At 41.5% G+C, this 19,311-nt stretch overlaps 2 protein-coding genes across 2 annotated transcripts in view; one reads left to right on the forward strand and one right to left on the reverse strand.

The window, feature by feature from the left end:
- Positions 1-10,602, reverse strand: part of LOC136421575 (oxysterols receptor LXR-alpha-like) — a 60,296-nt gene extending 49,694 nt beyond the window's left edge. Inside the window, exon 1 of the mRNA XM_066409000.1 lies at positions 10,493-10,602. The gene's annotated coding sequence lies outside the window, so the exon portion shown is untranslated. The remainder of the gene's footprint in view (positions 1-10,492) is intronic.
- Positions 10,603-12,754: 2,152 nt separating this feature from the next.
- On the forward strand, positions 12,755-19,293 carry LOC136421696 (prostatic acid phosphatase-like). Its single transcript, XM_066409180.1, has 11 exons — positions 12,755-12,885; positions 13,309-13,404; positions 13,510-13,602; positions 14,023-14,175; positions 14,701-14,802; positions 15,398-15,490; positions 16,086-16,209; positions 17,074-17,165; positions 17,675-17,781; positions 18,138-18,325; positions 18,749-19,293. Exons 1-11 carry the CDS (start codon positions 12,781-12,783, stop codon positions 18,880-18,882), a joined length of 1,287 nt encoding a protein of 428 aa, XP_066265277.1. The 5' UTR covers positions 12,755-12,780; the 3' UTR covers positions 18,883-19,293.
- The last annotated feature ends 18 nt before the right edge of the window (positions 19,294-19,311 follow it).

The following is a 19,311-nucleotide window of genomic DNA, read 5'->3' on the forward strand; positions in this document are numbered from 1 at the left end:
AAAAAAAAATGAATCATGAAAACAGAAGGCTGGGCCAGCCTCTTTTCATGAATTTTTTTTTCCAAAAATGTTTTTTTTTTAAATAAAAATCCGTTAACCAAGAAATTAAATTGGTGTGGCCTTATATACCTATGTGTCTCTCAAGGGATGAAGAGGATACGTTTAGTCAGTAAGTATCTGTAACTCAGTCTGAGACATTTGTTACTTAGACGAAGTTGGGCTGAGGCTGGGATGAAACCCCTCTCTCACAGCTACACACAGAGATATTCGTCAAAACAAAAATTACAGTGACTCGATGCTAGCTTGTTGGAAATTCAATAAAACATCTGTAGCATCAAAAATGGCATTCCATATTGAGAAAAATCACACAAAGACAGTTCCACCTTCATACATGTCATGTAGCTTTTACTCAACTAATTTTGTAGACTTGGTAAAATTATAAGTCTGCAAGAAAATTAACGTTGTCGACTAAAACTACATTTATGTACAAATGTGCATGTACCTTTGTCATTAGTACAGTCCTCTGTATTATAACTTGGAGAACAGCTTGAATCTAAATCCAAAAATGTTTTGATTTTTCAAGTTTGTCAACAACTACAGGGTAGGCACAATCCATGGCAGAGGTTTGTGTTTTAAAGATGCTTTTCCTCAATTTTTTGAGCAAGAAAAATCAAGCAACAAATTGACATGACAGAAGAAGGGTAATTTGAACATCCTTCCTGCCTTAATTGCAGCATAATTAATCAACAAACGAGGCAGGCCTAGGAGCACTGACCTAAATATTAATGTCTGTATCTCAGCATTTGCAGATAAAGAGGCAAACTGCTCAATCAAGATTTATGCAATATCAATATGAAAACAGGTAGAATATAATCATATTATCATTAATATCTCTACAACAAAACAAAATAGAACACTACAGAATTCAAATATAATTAAAAAGAAAATAATAATACTAAAGTCCATTCCAAGTCACCGAGAGGGTCCTTATTGTCATCATTTCCAAAATGCTGTCAATTCATTGCAATTCTTTGAACGTGATTTCATTCAAAAACCCTCTTGGTGACTTGGAATGGACTCTAGTCTAGTGCTGTTATTTTCTTTTTAATCATATTTGAATATTCTATAGTGTTCTATTTTGTTTTGTTGTAGAGATATTAACGATAATATGATTATATTCTAATACACTATATGATTATATTCTAATCTAATATAATTACGTGGACCAATTATCACTGTTATCAATGTTGCCTCGTCTGGGAAACCACACAGGAGAGAAAGCAGCTGTGACCTACTTAAAATCACTTTCACTGATTACACATCAAGCACTCTCACTTTAAAGGACAACACGACGACCCCAGACCTCCTGCAGCAGACACGATCCCTACTGACTCTCTCCGCCTTTTGAAATTCTGACCTGATTATCATCAGGTAAGTGTAAAGTTACCTAGGTGGTCCTGGCCTGTTCAGAGGGATTTGGGTGACCACAAATCTGGGACAATCCCGGCTGTATCATGTCAGAGGGATTAGCATTCATCTGCAGATCTATATAAGGTCAACCACATGTGGGTCAAACGCTGTTTGATCTAAAAGCCTCACACTAAAGAGCAAAACTACAGAGGAATGAGTCAAAAGAAATCTGGGGTCAGATTTAAAGGCTTAAAAGACTGAAAACAAAAAGAGCAGCTTTTCTAGGCTTCAGCCTGACCTAAAAACACCATTCTGCTCTTTACAAAACAGTTTCCTTTTATAGTTTTAATGCTGTAGAAGAAACCAACAGTTGTAATAGTTCACATCAATTTATCCAGTTTTCTTGGTTGTATAATTCCCGTATTTGGCACTTGGGGCAGCCTAAAAACAGAGACATCTTAATCAATATCTCCTGGCCTCCAGAAGAATTCCTTGCAGCAAGCCAGACTCCTTGGAGATCCCTGCCCCTTGTGTTGACAGCCCCTCCAAGGTGTGCCCCTTGTACAGGTGTGACCAAAGTAGAAACAGACCTACAGAGGAATTCACCTCACAGGAGTTACTTGACTTGAGGAGACAAGGCAACATTGTCCAGTGTATGCCAGTGCAAAATAAAACACCCCTAATTATTGGCCTAAATAGTGTTTAAACACTATTTTACCTTTGCCAACAAGCTTATATCTTCTACCAAGGAGGTTAATATATAGACATTTACCTAGTGTTGTCATGATAAATTAAAATGTTTTCAAAATTTGTTTTAGTCTGGTTTTCATCATAAGCACTGTAATACAGTACTTTGGAACCACTTCATTTCAATAATTTAAACAACAGCTCTGTTAGGCTGCTTTATGTAACAGTAATACAACCTGCTGGTGCGTCTGCCTGTAAAGCACAGTTATAGTGGTGAACCAATAAAAATGCAGATACAGATGACCTTGGTCTGGTGAAGGTGACCTCTGTAGGGTGACCTTCAGATGACCCCTCAGGTGGGCGGACCTGTGGATTTGTCCTTCAGACATGAAATACCCTCTGTCTGTCATTGATCGGGCCACAACAAGTTATATCATTGTTAGTTTGTGATTTTCTTTTTAATCATAGTAAACTGAAATATCAACATGAAAACAGAGTTTGAGGGAAAGTCTGTACCTTGGTTCAGACAGTTTCAAGGTGTGAATACAGTTGTCCTCCTGACCATCTTGTGCTGTTGCTTAAGTTTTACTTGAGAATATTCAAGACAAGAAAAAAGATTGATGAAGCTTAACATAAAAGAAAATACAGCAAAAATTACTTTTTTCTACAGTTTGTAATTTGCAGCCCAAAACTGACACTGCGGTAAAACAGTTTAAAAACATGAAATTCATTAATTTCAAGCATCAAGACAAAAAGACAACAAACCCAAGTGAGCTGAAATGTTATGGATCGTTATCTGGCCAAAGTCCATCCTTGCTCATTCATCATTCTCCACAAGTCAATCAATAACATAACACTGACACACAAACACAGACGAATAACATTTCTAAGTAAATATCACATACTCTACATTTTATACATCCACAGGGGAAATCTAAGTCACAACAATCTGTCCTGACCTGACCTACACTATAAATCTTATAAATTTATATATACATGTATTCTCCTCATCATGCCAAAATATTCATAACCTAGGTGGTCTTGGTCTGAACCACTTTCGCCCAAACACATCCCAAAATATGTGACAAAAAATTGCTTACAAATATGAATATACACAAACAAAAATATGTGTCAAAAATACATATCATGCAAAAAAAGGACATGAAATTCAGTAAAACAGGCTAATTTCTGTTTGTTAATTTGCGTCTGGCACACGGTAGTTAGATATGTCCTTCCCCCAACGCCAGACCTTGACTCTTCCAGCCTGTCCCAGAACTGGGTCTCACGTACCAACATCTCCCCACTGACTGTAAATGCCATGTTATCCACCCACTACAGCGAGACACATACGTTATAGCACAGCTTAGGAAATGTACACTTTATATGTCAGGGTATAGAAATTGCAATCTGTCAGAATTGATTTTTTTTCAAGTCACCAAGAGCTAATACCTACTTACCTAGAGAGACAATTGACTCCTAACTGAACCAAGCATAACCCAGCACCAAGAGACCACGTCTGGCGATATGATTGACGTTAAACAAGGACAACAACAACAACAAAATTGCTGATGCTGCCGGTAGTAATCCTGATCGGAATGTGTAAATTCAAATATATTCTTAACAGACAGTCTGAACTTTTCTGGAAACTCATGTCACTTTAGTTTGATCAATGGATTGACTTGAAATGTAGGATTTATCAAAGAGAGACCACCCTTACACATTCCTGTCATCCTGATCAGAGTCTCTGTCCATTAAGACAAAGGAAATCTTAGGGCCTCTTTACACCCACGACATTTTAGAGTCGTGCGATCATCGTCGTGGGCGACATCGCCGGCGACGGTATTTTTTGGCCGTCTAAAGACGATCAAAACAATCGTACGACGGCAATAAACGGGAAATCCTCGAAATGTCGTGCGACCACCTCGGACCCAGTCGCACGACGTTCAGCGGGGGGGCCTGTGGCTGTGTTTTTCTCGTCTAAAGAAGAATCGTCGCCGGCGACGGAAGTGGGTGATATGCTAATAAGCCTACAGCGTGCTGTTTCCTGTCCGGGAAGGAAAGTTTTCTTTGTAAATATGCATGCAGTTAGCAATGGAAACATATTTTTCTCATCTGAAACCGGTTATTCCGGCGCGACGCCCTGCTACCAGTGGCTACTTCTCTAGTATGCCCCTATTCCTCGATCCCCGGGACATCCCCGGCGGCGGCCACGAACTCCGGTTAAATCCCGTACGTCTCTGTCAAGCCTCAATCTCTTTCTTTGTTGAGCACCGTTCTCAACGTCTCATCTGCAGGGCAACAGTTGTTGCAAAGTCAGTAAAAGCTTCATCTTTTGACGAAAACAAGCGGTTCCCCCGCCATTTTGAATTTGAGCGCAAGAGTTCACTTTGAGTCACACGCGCACATCAATGGAATTCTGGGCCGTGGGGGTCCCATGATATTTCCTGACCGTGTGTCTAAAGAAAACCGTCGCCTACGACGATGATCGTACGACCTTAAAAAGTGCGCCTTAATATGATGGAGATCTTAATAAAAACAAACAAAACAACAGGGATTTCTACCTGTAGAATATAGAGGTGTACATTGAAAGCTAATAATACCTGGGTTCTGAAATACAGACGCCGATATTGTTGCAATAAACTATGACTAGTATGAGTTTTGGAAGGATGCTTTTCGCATATTGGGCCGCAGTAATCTAGATCTTATATGTTGGTTCTGTGATAAAATAATTCTGAACTGGAAGATTGAGAGACTGAGGGAAAGTCTTCACCGTGGTACACACAGTTTCAGGGGGTGGATAAAGTCAGATTCAAGTTTTACGAGCTGCCAGCTGTTTCTATAAATATACATGATGGTCTGAGACTCTCCAGCTGGATTATAACAGAAATGTCAGAGAATTTCTGAGAGTCTTCTAGAATTCTGTTTTTCTGTCTCAAACCAGCGCTATCTGACAGTGTTCCCAGATGAGTGCAAGTGAACAAGTGTCAGGGCCCTCCTACTGGCATAAATTATGGATCGTAGAATTGGGCAGAAAAAGGAATAATTAGCCAGTAGAGTCAGTCCATGGTGAAGATCACATTTGGTGAGAATGAATCCCTTTGATGGCCGAACTCCCCTGAATACTCTCCCCATACTTAGCCAGCGTCTAGTGGAGACTATCCGGGCCCTGTGGGATTTGTCTGTGACATTGTGAAGGTTAAATTAGCCGGTTTTGTCTGACGACCCTGTCCTAGAAACTGGACAGTTCAGGCACTCTAGTAATGTTCATGTAGTTTCTAATGAAGTACATATACAATATTATCACATAGTTAGATAGCGTCAACCAATCAGAAGCCTCCATTTCCTTCGGTTATGACGCCATAATGCAATAAAAGTCCCATAAGTGGTGTTCAATTAGTCATGGGTGGTGTTCAATGATTTTGACCAATCAGAGGGAGCTATGGTAGTGACTAAGTGGTGTTCAATAATATTGACCAATCAGAAGGACACCCAGAAGGGAGGAATGATTATCATCATTAATCCTCCCTTCTGGGTGTCCTACAGAGTATAGTAGAGTAGATTTGAAAACACGATTTGTATGCAAAGATTGTAATGTTGTGAAAGATTTTCTGTGGAAGTTTTAGTTTCAAAATGAAATCTGTAATACAGTACTCTGCACAGAAATGACAAATGTAAATTTTCACATGCATTTCTCAAATTGGACTGATGCATTAACATGTAGTAAGAGATCAATGTGTCATACAGGTATCTTTTACTCTTATATGGGTCAGTTTGGATAGGCTATGTGATAATAACGTTAATGACCCGCCTGTTCCTCGGTGCATATGGTGTCATAACGCCTGGTCAGGTGCTATAACCACCTCATAAAACCACCTCGTTCGCTTCGCTCACTCGGTGGTTTTATTCGGTGGTTATAGCACCTGACCAGGCGTTATGACACCATATGCACCTCGGGGCGGGTCATTAACCCTTAATTAATGTAGGCGAACCATTAAACAATACAAAAATATTACCCGTAGAAAAAAAACTAAATGTTGCAAAAACTTGGAGAAAAAATGTTTCTCAACCTCCTAAACCAATTTTTCTCCATTTGGCCGCCTATGGCTAGCGCTACTATTCTTTCAAACTTAAAACCACCGCGAACGCCCCATTTTCTCCCTACCGCAAAATAAAAACCACACGAACTTAAATGCATTTACAGTGTCTTTTATGTCCAGGGACTCCTGAAAAACAGGCCGCAGGTAAACGTGAATAAATGAGATGAAAATGAAATACAATCATACATGTAGATGTGCATGTTGGAATCCTTTGTACAAAGTCCCAGATATTAATGAAGACACTACAATTATTACCGTCATCTTTTGTTGTTAGTCATTAGCTACAAAAATATTCATGCCTTGCGTTCTTGCCCCTAATCTTCCTTTTTCTAGAACAACTCTAAATTCAACAATTCAGCCAGTACCTGACATGGATACAAACAGCCAGTGTGCCAAGAAGGGTAACATTATGGTCCCAAGTTTACTTCTCCCATCCTGCACACAGTAGCCCCAGTAGGCTCTACCAACCTCCGCAGGTCGCTGGGAAAATAGCAGAAATTGGCCAAATAGAGTCAATTGTATGAAGGGAGTCGGCTACGGAGAGAGGGTCTAATCTGCAACACTGCGCCTGCGAATGAAACCCTCCATGGCTAAAGTCCCCCGGCAAATGTTCTCCCTGTAGCCGGCACGGTTAGACTAACCCCCAGACTGGTACTAGTGATGTGACACACCATTTACATTGGGCCAGCCCGAGGCTCTTTCCTACTGAACTGTGCATGACTTGACTTCTGCATGACCCAATTTTGTTTGGACCAAATATAAACCAACCCGTCCTGGGTTCCATAACTACATTTCCTCAGACAACTGAGTTACATTAGCCCTGGTGATACATGTCATACATTGTGCAAGAATTCCAGCATAACTGTGGGCGTTTTGTCAGCTGCTTTTTGTTTTTCTTCCTTGTGGTCTAGCATAGATAAGCAGCGCCTGTATACAAAGGATAAGATGACCCACTTACTGTGATCTGACCACACGTTAACAAAACACACCCTGGTTACACGTAGCATTGCCTCTTTTCAAATCAAAGACAACCAAGTTATTTTCTAAAATACTAGGCTTACATAACATCCCTAACGTTCCACTCATCATGCACTTCTTCCCCTTTAATGATGCACAACTTAAAAATGACACAATTTCTATGATTGGACCAAAACACAGCCTGCAAATTACGTAACAGCTGGACGTTCTAAAGACTTTTTTTCAGTGAGCTCTCACTGCCAACTCAGCACACACATCACCATGCAGACGTCGTGTCTTGCAAATGCAAATCACTACCAAATGCTTCAACCATGAACTTAAAACACGCCTCCTTTCGCCTTCTTCAGCAAAATTAAGTCTCCACAAATCAATTTCCAGTCCAGCTGATCCACCGATGAAGTTAGACCTGACTGTAAGTGTAACCACCGCTGTGGCTGGCTGGATTCCCAGCTATGCTAAACCTGCCGCTGACCCAGTTATTGTGATGGACCAACTGTAGCAAAACCTTTCAGTTATGGTCTCATTTATGTATTACTCCGAGTGGGTACCCTAAAAGAGTCCGTTGCCCCAAAAAATGAACGGCTGCATGTACATGTGTCTATATCGGTGTAAAAATCCCTTTTAGCTAGGCCAGCTGATATCAAGCGTCAAACTGATGAAAGCTTGTTTGTAACGGAAGAAATTAACAGGTAAAGTTCGGCAGCCGCGCGCGAGGTCGGGCCTCCACAGCCGGACATTGGCGGTTATTCGGTCGATCACTTTCAGCTGGAAAGTGCCTATTTAGGGGGTCTAGCTAAGTGCCGTTTTTAATTGCCATAAAAAGGTAATGAATGCCAACTGGTAGTTGGCAATTTTTTCAAATGATCTAGGGTAGATGAGCTCAACAGAGAATGAATGACATCGGTGCATTTCCTATAGCTTCATCACGAACGCGCCCATGGAAAACACGTTGGCAGGTTGCTCACACTCTATGTGAGGTTAGGTATCAGGACAACTCGGCCCATTTCCAACTCGGCCCATCGCAAATCTGGTCAACTCGGCCCATCGCGGTGGTCAACTCGGCCCATTGCCGAGGTCAACTCGGCCCATGGCCAAATTTCCACAAAATAAAAACAAAAACACCTTCTAAACCACAACCTCATGACTGCAATTTTTAATGTTTACCCGCCGTGTCATGGGTAGTAACATACATGTACCTGTTAAGTAACAATGTCTCCTTGCCTAATTGTTAGACAACTTCGACTTGTTGAGGTTTTTGGAGCTCCATACCGCTGGTGCTTTTGATAGGCAATCAACATAATTTTGATAGAGACCATGTTTTTTGTCAGAAAACTTCGACCTGTTGACTTAATTTGAGGTTTTGGGAGACCCATACCACCGTCGCTTATAGGCAATCAACTTGATTTAATACAGACCACGTCTTTTTGTCAGAGAACTTCAAACTGTTGACTTTAAGGTTTTGGGGCCGAGTTGACTAGGGAGATGGGCCGAGTTGACTAGGGAAATGGGCCGAGTTGACTGGGCCGAGTTGGTAATGGGCCGAGTCGTCCGACTAACCTTACTAGTATGTAGATTTAAGTGTGAAGAAAGAGAGTCATAAGGTATGTACGTTTTACATTACAGACCCATAGCATAATGAACACTTTCATGTCCACCCTGCACCTAACATTACCTCAAACATGTAAGATAATGCATATGTTAATTGGACCAATGAGGAATTCTGGAGTGATAGAAACTGGAATTACTTACAATTCCTACCTTGCCTGAAATGACTCTATTCTAGAGTCCATTCCAAGTCACCGTGAGGGTTGTTATTGTCATAATTTAGAACTATTTTCAAGTTATTGTTATTATTTGTGTAAGAGATTTGATACTTTTGAAATATTTTGAATGTGATTTTAACTTTCTAAATATTTCTTAAGTTTTCTAAAACTTTAGAAATAATCATGATGTAGAATATAATATTTACAATGTTTTCTAAATAATGGTAACAGCATTCTATCATTATTTACAATTTTTTACAATTTCTTACCATTTTCTACCATTATATGTAACATCTCTATAAATAGGCCAGAGGGTTGGGAAGAAAGCAATTCACACATCCTTGCGAAGTTTAGGGAAGAATGCTTTCCACAAAGGACCGAGAGGTGTCCTGTAGTGAAGTCTAAAGATGTACAAAGGCAGACGGAAGGGCCAGATTAGCATCTACTTTTATGGGGGCAATCACCATTCTACCATTGTTAACCATTTTCTACCATTTCTTGTTAATATTTCTAAAAGTGAAATAATCACATAGATGTTTAGAAATTATTACAAATAAAGAGGTTTTTGTGCAGTTACTTTAAAAATATTTCTAAATTATCTAATTGAATTCGAATAAATTCATATTTTTGTATTTGATCTTCTAGAAAAATCTAGAACTATTGTCAGTCAGATATTCTTTTATTAGAAATTTTTCAAAATGATTACAAATATTATCATAAAACCCTCGCGGTGACTCGGAATGGACTCTAAAAATAGCCCTTAGAATTATTTTGTACCAAATAGACATCAACCCTTTCCTTCTTTTTGAATTTCATTCAGAAATAACTTTTCTACAGTGCCCCAGCTCCATTTCCGCGTTCACGTTCTGCAAGAGTTGCGCAATGAAAGTCCGTCCATAAGTTCATATAATTTATCAAATTGTAAACAGGAAGCGGAATTATTCATTGAAACGTCACTTTCTGATTTCTGTACTTTCCCCGCGACTGCGCCTGAGTCTCCCCAAAACACGTTTCCACACCGCAAGCTTGTGCTGAAGTCTGTCCTGTTGTGTTGTCCTACTCTACAAGTCGTGTGTTTATTATAACTACTTGAGACGCGCGATAAATGAATATTGATCTGAGCAAATATCATTTTTCAGTGTCCCGGAGACGAGTTCATAATTTTGTGGCGGTCTAGACTAGACTAACACTAGACGAACCAAACACACTTGTGTGACCTAAAAACGCACATAAACCTCCACTCTGATCAATTCTGTGTAACAACTGGGGCATGGAATGAGCCAAAGCGGTACGGAAATGTCGTCTGGATGCTGAAATGTGGTCAAACCGCAACATTTCCGGAAAATTAACCTGGGGAGAAAAATCCTGGGGACAAGACCGACCAGGTCAGGCCACGCTGACCGGGGGTTTTCTACCCTCATAAGGACAAAATCCACGCACTAGAGACCTTCTTGTGGTGTTTTTCTTTCTAGGGGAAGCTATGGTGTACAGCTATACGTCATCAAAGCGCCGATTTGGGTTAAAATGCGGCAGAAACGGTGAAAAGGATCCACCCACCTCTCACACCACCGTGGCTCCGGCCGCCATCTTTGTTTCCCCAGCCTCGGTCTGGTGCAGGGTAAACAACCAGGACCCCCCAGGTCACCGACCTCTTGCCGGATGAGGACAACTCAAGGACGTCACGGATTCGTACTGTAAAAGGGGTAAATGTTCGCGATGGGTGTATGTTCGCGGCTTTCGCGGTGAAGTAGTCCCCGCGAACTTAAAACCACCGCTTACCTCATAGTTTCAACCGCGAAATTGAAACTACCGCGAACATTCCGCGCATTATATTATCATTTTTCTATTTGTGGTGGCCAATTTAATTTATTGGAACTGCAAAGGGAGGCTCTGTGTATATCAATGTATGTCTATGTTTTTGTTAATGAAAATGAATAAGTGAATAAATAAAAGAAATAAAAAACACTCCATTTTCCCTACTGCAAATATAAATATCACATAATCCCCGCAAACATTGGAGTTTTGAAAATGATATGATATTTCTTTCAATTTAATTTGAAATAATTTTTTTGGACGTTTGAAATTATCATGATATTTTTCAAATTATATGTCAGTTCTATTCGCACTCGTTGTGGTAAGAATTGAAAATTCATGTAACTGCGTAACATTATTTCTGTGTTTGCATTTGTATTTATTGAGAATGAAACACTGATTCCTGACACACTCAAGTACAGGTATTCTTGGGGTAACGTCGGATAAACCTCCTTGGTTAGATACTGTAATTCTTGTTTCTTTCACTGTAACTTTATGTTCACTGTTTTCACGGTTACTTCTGTACCGAGAACTTATCATCACCGTGAAAAAAACTGTTCTTTTATGATTCCTTCACACATCCGTTCTGTAAATCACTGGGCGCCACCGTGAAATTCAGTGAAAATGTTCATCTTCCTTACACCATGAAACTTTGCTACCGTGAAGATAAAGTGAATTGTCATATTTCTCCTCCAGTTTGGAACCCATGATTGATATTGAGATATTGTCCATTAGACTTCATCCGACAGCGACTGTCGCGTTCCGAACCTTCTGGAAAAGAATACGAAAACCCTCCAAATACGGTAATGTCTGTCGTATATATCATGGCCTTTAATGTGACACAAACCCGATCCTAAAACGTAAATCAGGCGTTATATCAGCGGTGACTCCTTGGTTTGTATGACTCAACCTGATTGACAGCTCCGCCAAACGATACGCAAAGCGGCCTCGACCTATTAAAGGCTTTGAAGTTTGCGTGCGCCATTTTAGGCTGTTGAAGGCTCGTCACCAAAACTAGGAACATTAAGGACAATATCATATTTGGAGCCATGAATTTCAACTTCTTACACTTGAATGTTATACCAAGGAGCTATATAAAACCTCCTTGGTTACACACAGCAAACCTTCAGATTTCATTTGAAAGAGATTTCATTCCATATCATGGAAAGTCATCTGTGTTGGTAGTCATCATAATACGATGCTAAACTTTCTTCAGATTTTTTCCCTTATTTCTCTCATTGTAACATTAACATAGATAGATATTTGATAGAAATTCGTTTCAACATACAAGTCGCACGTGCTTGCAATTGTAGGAAGGCAACTTGTAAAGGCGCGTATGCACCAGGTTTGCCCTCCCTTTCCCATTGTGAAAAAATTAAAAAAGTAGGGACGGAGAAATACAAATAAACTCTTTACAACAGACAATTAGCGACCACAATGCGCCCATTGGCTAACTACAACAAACGATCAAACAATGCAGGGAAACCGCAAATCAATGATTAACCAGCCACAATATAAAACAAGCTAACAGCCGCGCCCATGCAACATTAACTATAGACAAAGACTGTTTACAATGTTATCCAATCCACTGGTGGATCCTTTAGGGTAATAACATTGAAAAGTATGGGGAACAGGTGTGTTGAATTTTGTGATATATATGCACAAACTGATTGAAAAAATAGCATGAAAAATGTGTATTTATCTCCCAGTGAAATTTCAACAAAGCTTGGTTTATGAAAGGAGGTTAGATATCTCCTTGGTTTATGGCAATTCCGTGACGTTCTTGCTACTTGTCTTGGACGTGGCTGAGAGAAGCGAGTTCTAGCGGTTTAGCTTTGTACTGCAGATGAGTCCAAGTTGTTTGTTTTTTCTATTTCACAGCCTTTATCAGCTATAGGATGGTACTAGTTGTCTACTTGCAGTTATAAAGAATGTATTCACACGTTAGCTGTAAAATGTGTGAGCACCTTTGGCTTTTAAAAAGCTGGTTTTAGTTCTTTCCACCCCCTTGTAGCCCAGTGGTACAGCCCAACATGGCGGCGTGCGGCTGGAACTGTCCTGTTGTCGTGCTGATTTTGACCATTTTCTGCGTTTCTCCGCGAGTTCAGGGCGAGAGAAGACTGCACTTCGTCAGTCTGGTAAATTTTGAACGATTGGTTTAAGTATCCTCTCGCAGTTTTAGCGGCAACTCGCGAGGATTGTAACAAACATTTCGACTAACTCATTCCAAGCCTTGCTCATGCTTTAGGTTTCGATATCAGGGAAGTACGTGTAACATGTTTATATCGTTACGTGACGTAATTTGTACCGATCCTTGTAGAAAACAACTCTAGGATGTTCTATCGAACCTCCGGCCTGGGCTGTGTTTTCTGATCTGCATTTGTCAAGTCTCGTAGACCAGGGAAGGAATTTTGTCTAGTAACAAAACTGTTTTGCAAATTTTTTGGTAAAGAGACAGAATAGTACTAGAAATCTAATTTTCTGATGGCAATGAAGCATGAGGACTATACAGCACCAGAGCTGGTCATGTGATCCCTGACATCTGCCATGTTTGTTTACAGGTATATCGCCATGGAGACCGGTCGCCTGTTTCAGCCTTCCCTAACGACGTCAACACAGAGGACACCTGGCCGCAGGGCTTCGGACAACTCTCACAGGTGACACATCTGTTGTTTTTTTAATCATTGATCACAATTGCTATTTATGACCTTGACCCCTGTGCCCTGTCCAACCTTGACCCCTGTGACCTCTGACCTGTACAGGAGGGGATGCGGCAGCACCATGCGTTGGGGACGTTCCTGAAGGAGAGATACGTCAAACCTGACTTCCTCAACTCCTCCTACAACAGGCATCAGGTAGGGCCAGCAGCATTGGTACTGACCAAGGAGGTTTAACCTCCTTGGTACTGACCAATCATAGGTAAGAGAAAAGGTACAAAAATTCACAGGAAAGAGGTAACAAACAATCACAGAATAGAAAAGAGGTATCAAACAACCAATCACAGAATAGAAAAGAGGTAACAACCAATCACAGAATAGAAATAGGTAACAGCCAATCGCAGATTAGGAAAGAAAGGTAACAACCAATCACAGTAAAAAAAAAGTAACAACCAATCGCAGACGTCAACTAGGAAAGAGGTACCGGTAATGACCAATCATTTTTTAGAAAAAAGGTAACAACCAAACCACAGATTAATAAAGATTTAACAACCAATCACAGATTAGGAAAGCTTGTTGTTAACCAATCAGAGCCCTACAGTTGTTCCTATCTCCCAGATCCAGGTGTGGAGCACAGACGTAGACAGGACCCTGATGAGCGCCCAGGCCGATCTGTCAGGTTTGTTCCCTCCCTCCGGAGACCAGGTGTGGAACCCGGACATCCCCTGGCAGCCGATCCCAGTCCACACCAGGCCTGTAACGGAGGATGTGGTGAGCCAAACATGTTTGTTTGTTAGATTTCTTTAGATTTTTTAGATTTGCATGTACCACAGTTTGGCACTAATGCTATATCTGTATGTTACTTTTTCACAACAGCTAGTGACATTTGTTTAGCACTGTAGGAAGATGGTGGTTGCTGTTTGAAACCGTTTTTAGATTGTCTGTGCCTGTGTGTGTGTGTGTCTGTGCCTGTGTGTGTGTGTGTGTGTGTGTGTGTGTGTGTGTGTGTGTGTGCGTGCCTGTGTGTGTGTGTGTGTGTGTGTGTGTGTGCCTGTGTGTGTGTGTGTGTGTGTGTGTGTGCGTGCGTGCGTGTGTGCATGCATGTGCGGCCGTGCGTGCATGTGTGTGTGGAATTTCCAATGTACATGTATATGATGTAGCATCCTCAGTGATGCTATTTTTGTCTGTTGGATTGGAAGTGTTGCCAAGCAGTATGGGTAAGGGGGTGAAGTCTGCCATGCCTTGTGATGCAGTGCCTGATGTATACTGAATATTTTGTAAATATTCCTTCCCCAGTTGCTTCGCCCGATGGACGTCCCGTGTCCAAAGTACTCAAAGCTGACAGAAGAGTTCAAACTTACGGACCCCGAGCTAAACAGACTGGAGGAGGAAAATAAAGTGAGTTTACAGTCTCGGTTTTTACTCCTTGCAAAAAATGTCAATCTTTTGTTTGATAAGTTTGTTGTTATCTATGGTTAACAAAGTTTTTTGCACTCACATTGGTGAAGAGATATTCACCTGGCAAAGTTTTAGTCTTCCTGCTACCAAGTAAAAATCTCCTAGTCTGATGCAAGAACTTCTTTATCCATGGAATTTTCAACCTGATGAAACTATTCACAACTTTATTGTAATGAAGCACAAGCATATTATATAGTTACATACATAAGACACCATCTGGAGTTTCTGTTATTTCTGTTACTGACATTTCTGTGCCTATGGACACACCCTTAGCAGACTGAGGGTTACTAACCCCTCCTGTCCTCAGGAGTTTCTGCAGAAGGTGCGTGTGTGGGCAGGCTGGCAGAAGGAGGTCGACATGAAGACAGCAGAGCAAACCTTCGGCGCTTTATTCTGCCAGGTAAGGTCAACAGAGGTCGCTGCATGACCTTCAGGTGACCTCCAGGTGCGCCAGCTTGCCTTGCCTGCCCGTGGCATCTGTCCTTCATTTCTTCTCACCTGTCTTTTGTTCTTTTTCCTTCTGTATGACTTGCAGGTGTTTCTTGAGAACGTGACTCGCTGGGCGAACTGGGGCACGCCGCAGCACATCATGGACGTCTGGCAAACTGCTGACCCCCTGCACTGCGAGGTAACTACCAATCACGGCTTAGAGAATTTTTTGTTAGCCAATCAGGGCTTGTGGTAGAAGGACCAATCACAGCTTAGGAAAGCTTTTAGATGGTACTAATTTTCAAGCCAATCAAAACTGGGTAATGTCTGATGTTCAGAGTAGCCAGTCTGACTAATAAGGGTGGTCACTGTTTGCTGCTTTGCAAGCCTGTTTTTTTATTTATTAAACTTGCTTCTGCTGTTTGCTAAGTGTTGCTAACTGGGTCCAAGTTAGTCCACAGATAGAAAACTGTCAGACTCCGTACCTTTACATGCACCTGTTACTATGCTGCAAAGTAGTATAGAAATGTCTGTAATGGAAACTGATATGATGCTAGAAAATATCATGTTCGTTTTTTCTAAATGTTTAACAACCAAGACTTACTAGTTAACATGCAGAATTTGACTCACAATACATGTATTGCTTGACTCCATACAAGTCAAGCAAGTCTCAGACCTTTTTGACGTTGTTTGTTTGTTTTGTTGATGAAGGTTAGACATCCAGGTAATAAGATATGCCAAAAATAGTAACTCAAGCAACTGGATAAGATTTTGAAATTTTGTTTGTTTACCAGAAAGCCCACAACAGGACGCTCCCCGCCTGGGTGACCCCTGAGGTCTACGCGAGGTTACAGAACCTCTCGGCTTTCGGGATGTTTTCTCTATTCAGCGGGAAGGAACGCAGCCGGCTCACCGGAGGTACGGCGTCGGTTACTGTAAATCTTTGAATGTTTGCGGTAGTTTTATTTCTGATATGGGAGATTCTTTATACACAACCAGGTATTGATCTCACCTGCTAACGTTTCGATATCTATCAGACACCTTCTTCAGAGCTTCTGACTGGAGTGCTGCTTCTGAAGAAGGTGTCTGATACACATCGAAACGTTAGCAGGCGAGATCAATACCTGGTTGTGTATAAAGAATCTCCCATATCCTATTTTCTACCAACCTGATGAAATTATTTTCGGGGGTGGTTTTATTTCTGCTTGGCTGTGTGGTTCATGTTCAGCACCAAGGTCAGGTGTGTTAGTGCTATGATATGACACCAGGAATATGTGTTTAAACTAACTTAAAACACCTCAAAAACCTCTTTTTTTCCCTCCTACCTACCTACCTACTATTTACAGTAGTCTACATGCAATTGTTCTTCAGTATGTTTTGTGTTGGACTGACTAAAGTTTGCAAACTTATTGTACAATTCATCATGGGGACTTGGAAAAAAAGAAGTAAAATACACTTGAAAGTTCATCTGTGTTGGTAGAAGTCATTCTGAATGGAGTTTAAACCGTAAAAGCCAACACAATAAATTGGACTTACCCAAATTTTCGACTGATCAGCTACAGTCTTTGAAGCAGTAAGATAATCATGAAAATAGGAGGTTATTTCCTTTGTGTTGGATTGACAGACTCACAGAAGGATTGAAAGACTTGGTATAACTTGCTTTTCCTAATGAATCTATCCTTATAAGGATAGATTCATTAGGAAAGCAAGTTGTACACGATGTTGTGTTATACTTTATTTACAAGTTCATGGCTAAGCTCTATGTTTGCTGCTGTCCTGTAGGAACCTTGTTAGGAGCCATGGTTCACAACATGACTCAGGCGAAGGAAGGGACACTGGATGATAGTAGACTACGTGTCATCATGTACTCTGCGGTGAGTTTACCATGTGGATGGAGTGGATCATAATAAGTTGCAGCAAGTCTATCACGCCCCCCCCCCCATCTCTCTAGGGATAGTGGTAAGGCCATGATGCATATGGCTTTTTTCCTTCCTCTTACAGAATAAGAATTTGCTTAGTCGTTTTACCTTCATGATGTAAGTTATCGGCTTAGAACAAAGATTGGGGAGTTTCTGTAACTATATAGCCGGTATAGCCGCCGTTCGACGTAACACACCAGCTACAAGTTTGCGATGGTATGAAAGGAAATGTTTAACAGGATATTAAGGCCACACCAATTTAATTTCCTGGTTAACGGATTTTTATTTGAAAAAAAAAAATTTTAGAAAAAAAATTAAAAAAAAAAACATGAAAACAGAAGGTTGACCCAGCCTTCTGTTTTCATGATTTTTTTTTTCTAAATTTTTTTTTTTTAAATAAAAATCCGTCAACCAAGAAATTAAATTGTTGTGGCCTAAGAGAAGAATGTTCCCCCTCCCCCCAGCATGACACGACCCTCGCTGGTCTGCATTCAGCCATGGGGACCGTCAACGACCTTCAGCCGCCCTACGCCTCATGTGTCATGGTGGAGCTGTACAGGGAGGATTCTGGGTAGGTATCCCATCATGCTCCTGCGTCATGAAGCAGGATTGCAGCTTGCTAGAGTGGCTAAACTAAATCAGTGCAAATTTTGTCTCATTGACCACTGCAATAACTTTACCAAATACTGTGCTTCTCTGGTCATGTGGGTTTGGTAGTGGGTCACAGGTGCCCGGGAGTTTAGGGTCTCAGGGTCACTAGAGGGTCACATGTGCTCAGGAGTTTGGGGCTCCAGAGCCAACTGGAGGTCCTGTGCCAAAAATAGAACATCCTGGAGAGAGATGTTTACAGCTGCCATGCATCAGCAGCTGATGCCTGCCTGCTTGATTGATTGACTGATTGATTGATTGATTGATTCCCCCCTATAGGAAGTTTACAGTGGAGGTGTGGTACCGGAACGACAGCTCCAGACCCCCGTACCAGCTGCCCGTCCCCGGCTGCCCCGACCCCCCCGACCCCTGCTCCTACCAGCAGTTCCTCAACGCGACAAAAGACGCCATCCCGGTGGACCGGGCAAAGGAGTGTCAACTCGGCATCACTGACATCTGGACAATACGTGAGTCTGGGTCTAGTGTAGACATACGGTATAACCGCCCTTCGTCGTAACACACCAGCTTTGCAGGCACATGGTATGCGCATGTGGTTGTAGACCTAAAGACTTGTCACACCTAATTCCTTGATCAACTTGATTTTAGAAATTCAAATCTACTCTCTATTATATAATCTTAATCAAAGTGTTGTTTGAAGCTTTGCCCAATGAAGATGCCACAAACTGGAAGTTTTCTTCTCAAAATATTTGAGATTATTTTTCATTGGTGGTTCAAGTTTTGAAATGCCAGACATCAAAGGTTTTAAATGCATGCAAGTAAGGAACTTTCCTTGTAAAACTCATCTTACATGAGCAACATTCAACAGACTTATGTTATGAATAGTTAATTTCCATGGCAACACTGACATCCCAACACCCCTTCCCCTGCAGAGGTGATTGCGGGGGTGGCGGCCGGAGCGTTCATCGTCATGGCAATCGGGATCGTGGTGCTGGTCGGCTGCGTGCGGCGGTACAAGCGGCGGGACCAGTACCTGCGGGACTGGGGCTCCAGCGAGACCATCTGACTCATGGACATCGACCGGGACGACCTCGAGGACGTCCTGTTTGAGGCTAAACCTGCCGAGACAGACGAGTGGGAGGACTGTAGGGTCTGAGGCTTCACTTGAAAGTTCATCTGTGTTGGTAGAAGTCATTCTGAATGGAGTTTAAACGTTAACTGTAAAAGCCAACACAATAGATTGGACTTACCCAAATTTTCGACTGATCAGCTACAGTCTTTTTCAAGGAATGATTAAGGAGTCCATCTACATCCGGGCATTACAACCATCCCTCAACAGAGACGGGGCGCGCCATAGACATTCTGCAACATATGATCCACTGCTCACCGAGTCACCGTTCTCATCTGCATAACGTGAGGTCACAGAAGCAGTGGATGGTTCATTCCTTGAAAAAGACTGTAGCTGTTCAGTCGCAAATTTGGGTAAGTCCAATTT

Source organism: Branchiostoma lanceolatum, chromosome 16 (genome assembly GCF_035083965.1).
Source record: "Branchiostoma lanceolatum isolate klBraLanc5 chromosome 16, klBraLanc5.hap2, whole genome shotgun sequence".
In the NCBI taxonomy this organism is placed as follows: Eukaryota; Metazoa; Chordata; class Leptocardii; order Amphioxiformes; family Branchiostomatidae; genus Branchiostoma; species Branchiostoma lanceolatum.

Bases quoted from the DNA above. Each gene is read 5' to 3' on its own strand.
- LOC136421696 (XM_066409180.1), top strand. From the start codon at position 12,781: ATGGCGGCGTGCGGCTGGAACTGTCCTGTTGTCGTGCTGATTTTGACC. The intron at 13,603-14,022 runs GTAGGGCCAGCA...CCTATCTCCCAG, and splicing joins CCTCCTACAACAGGCATCAG to ATCCAGGTGTGGAGCACAGA. The intron at 17,166-17,674 runs GTGAGTTTACCA...CCCTCCCCCCAG, and splicing joins GTGTCATCATGTACTCTGCG to CATGACACGACCCTCGCTGG.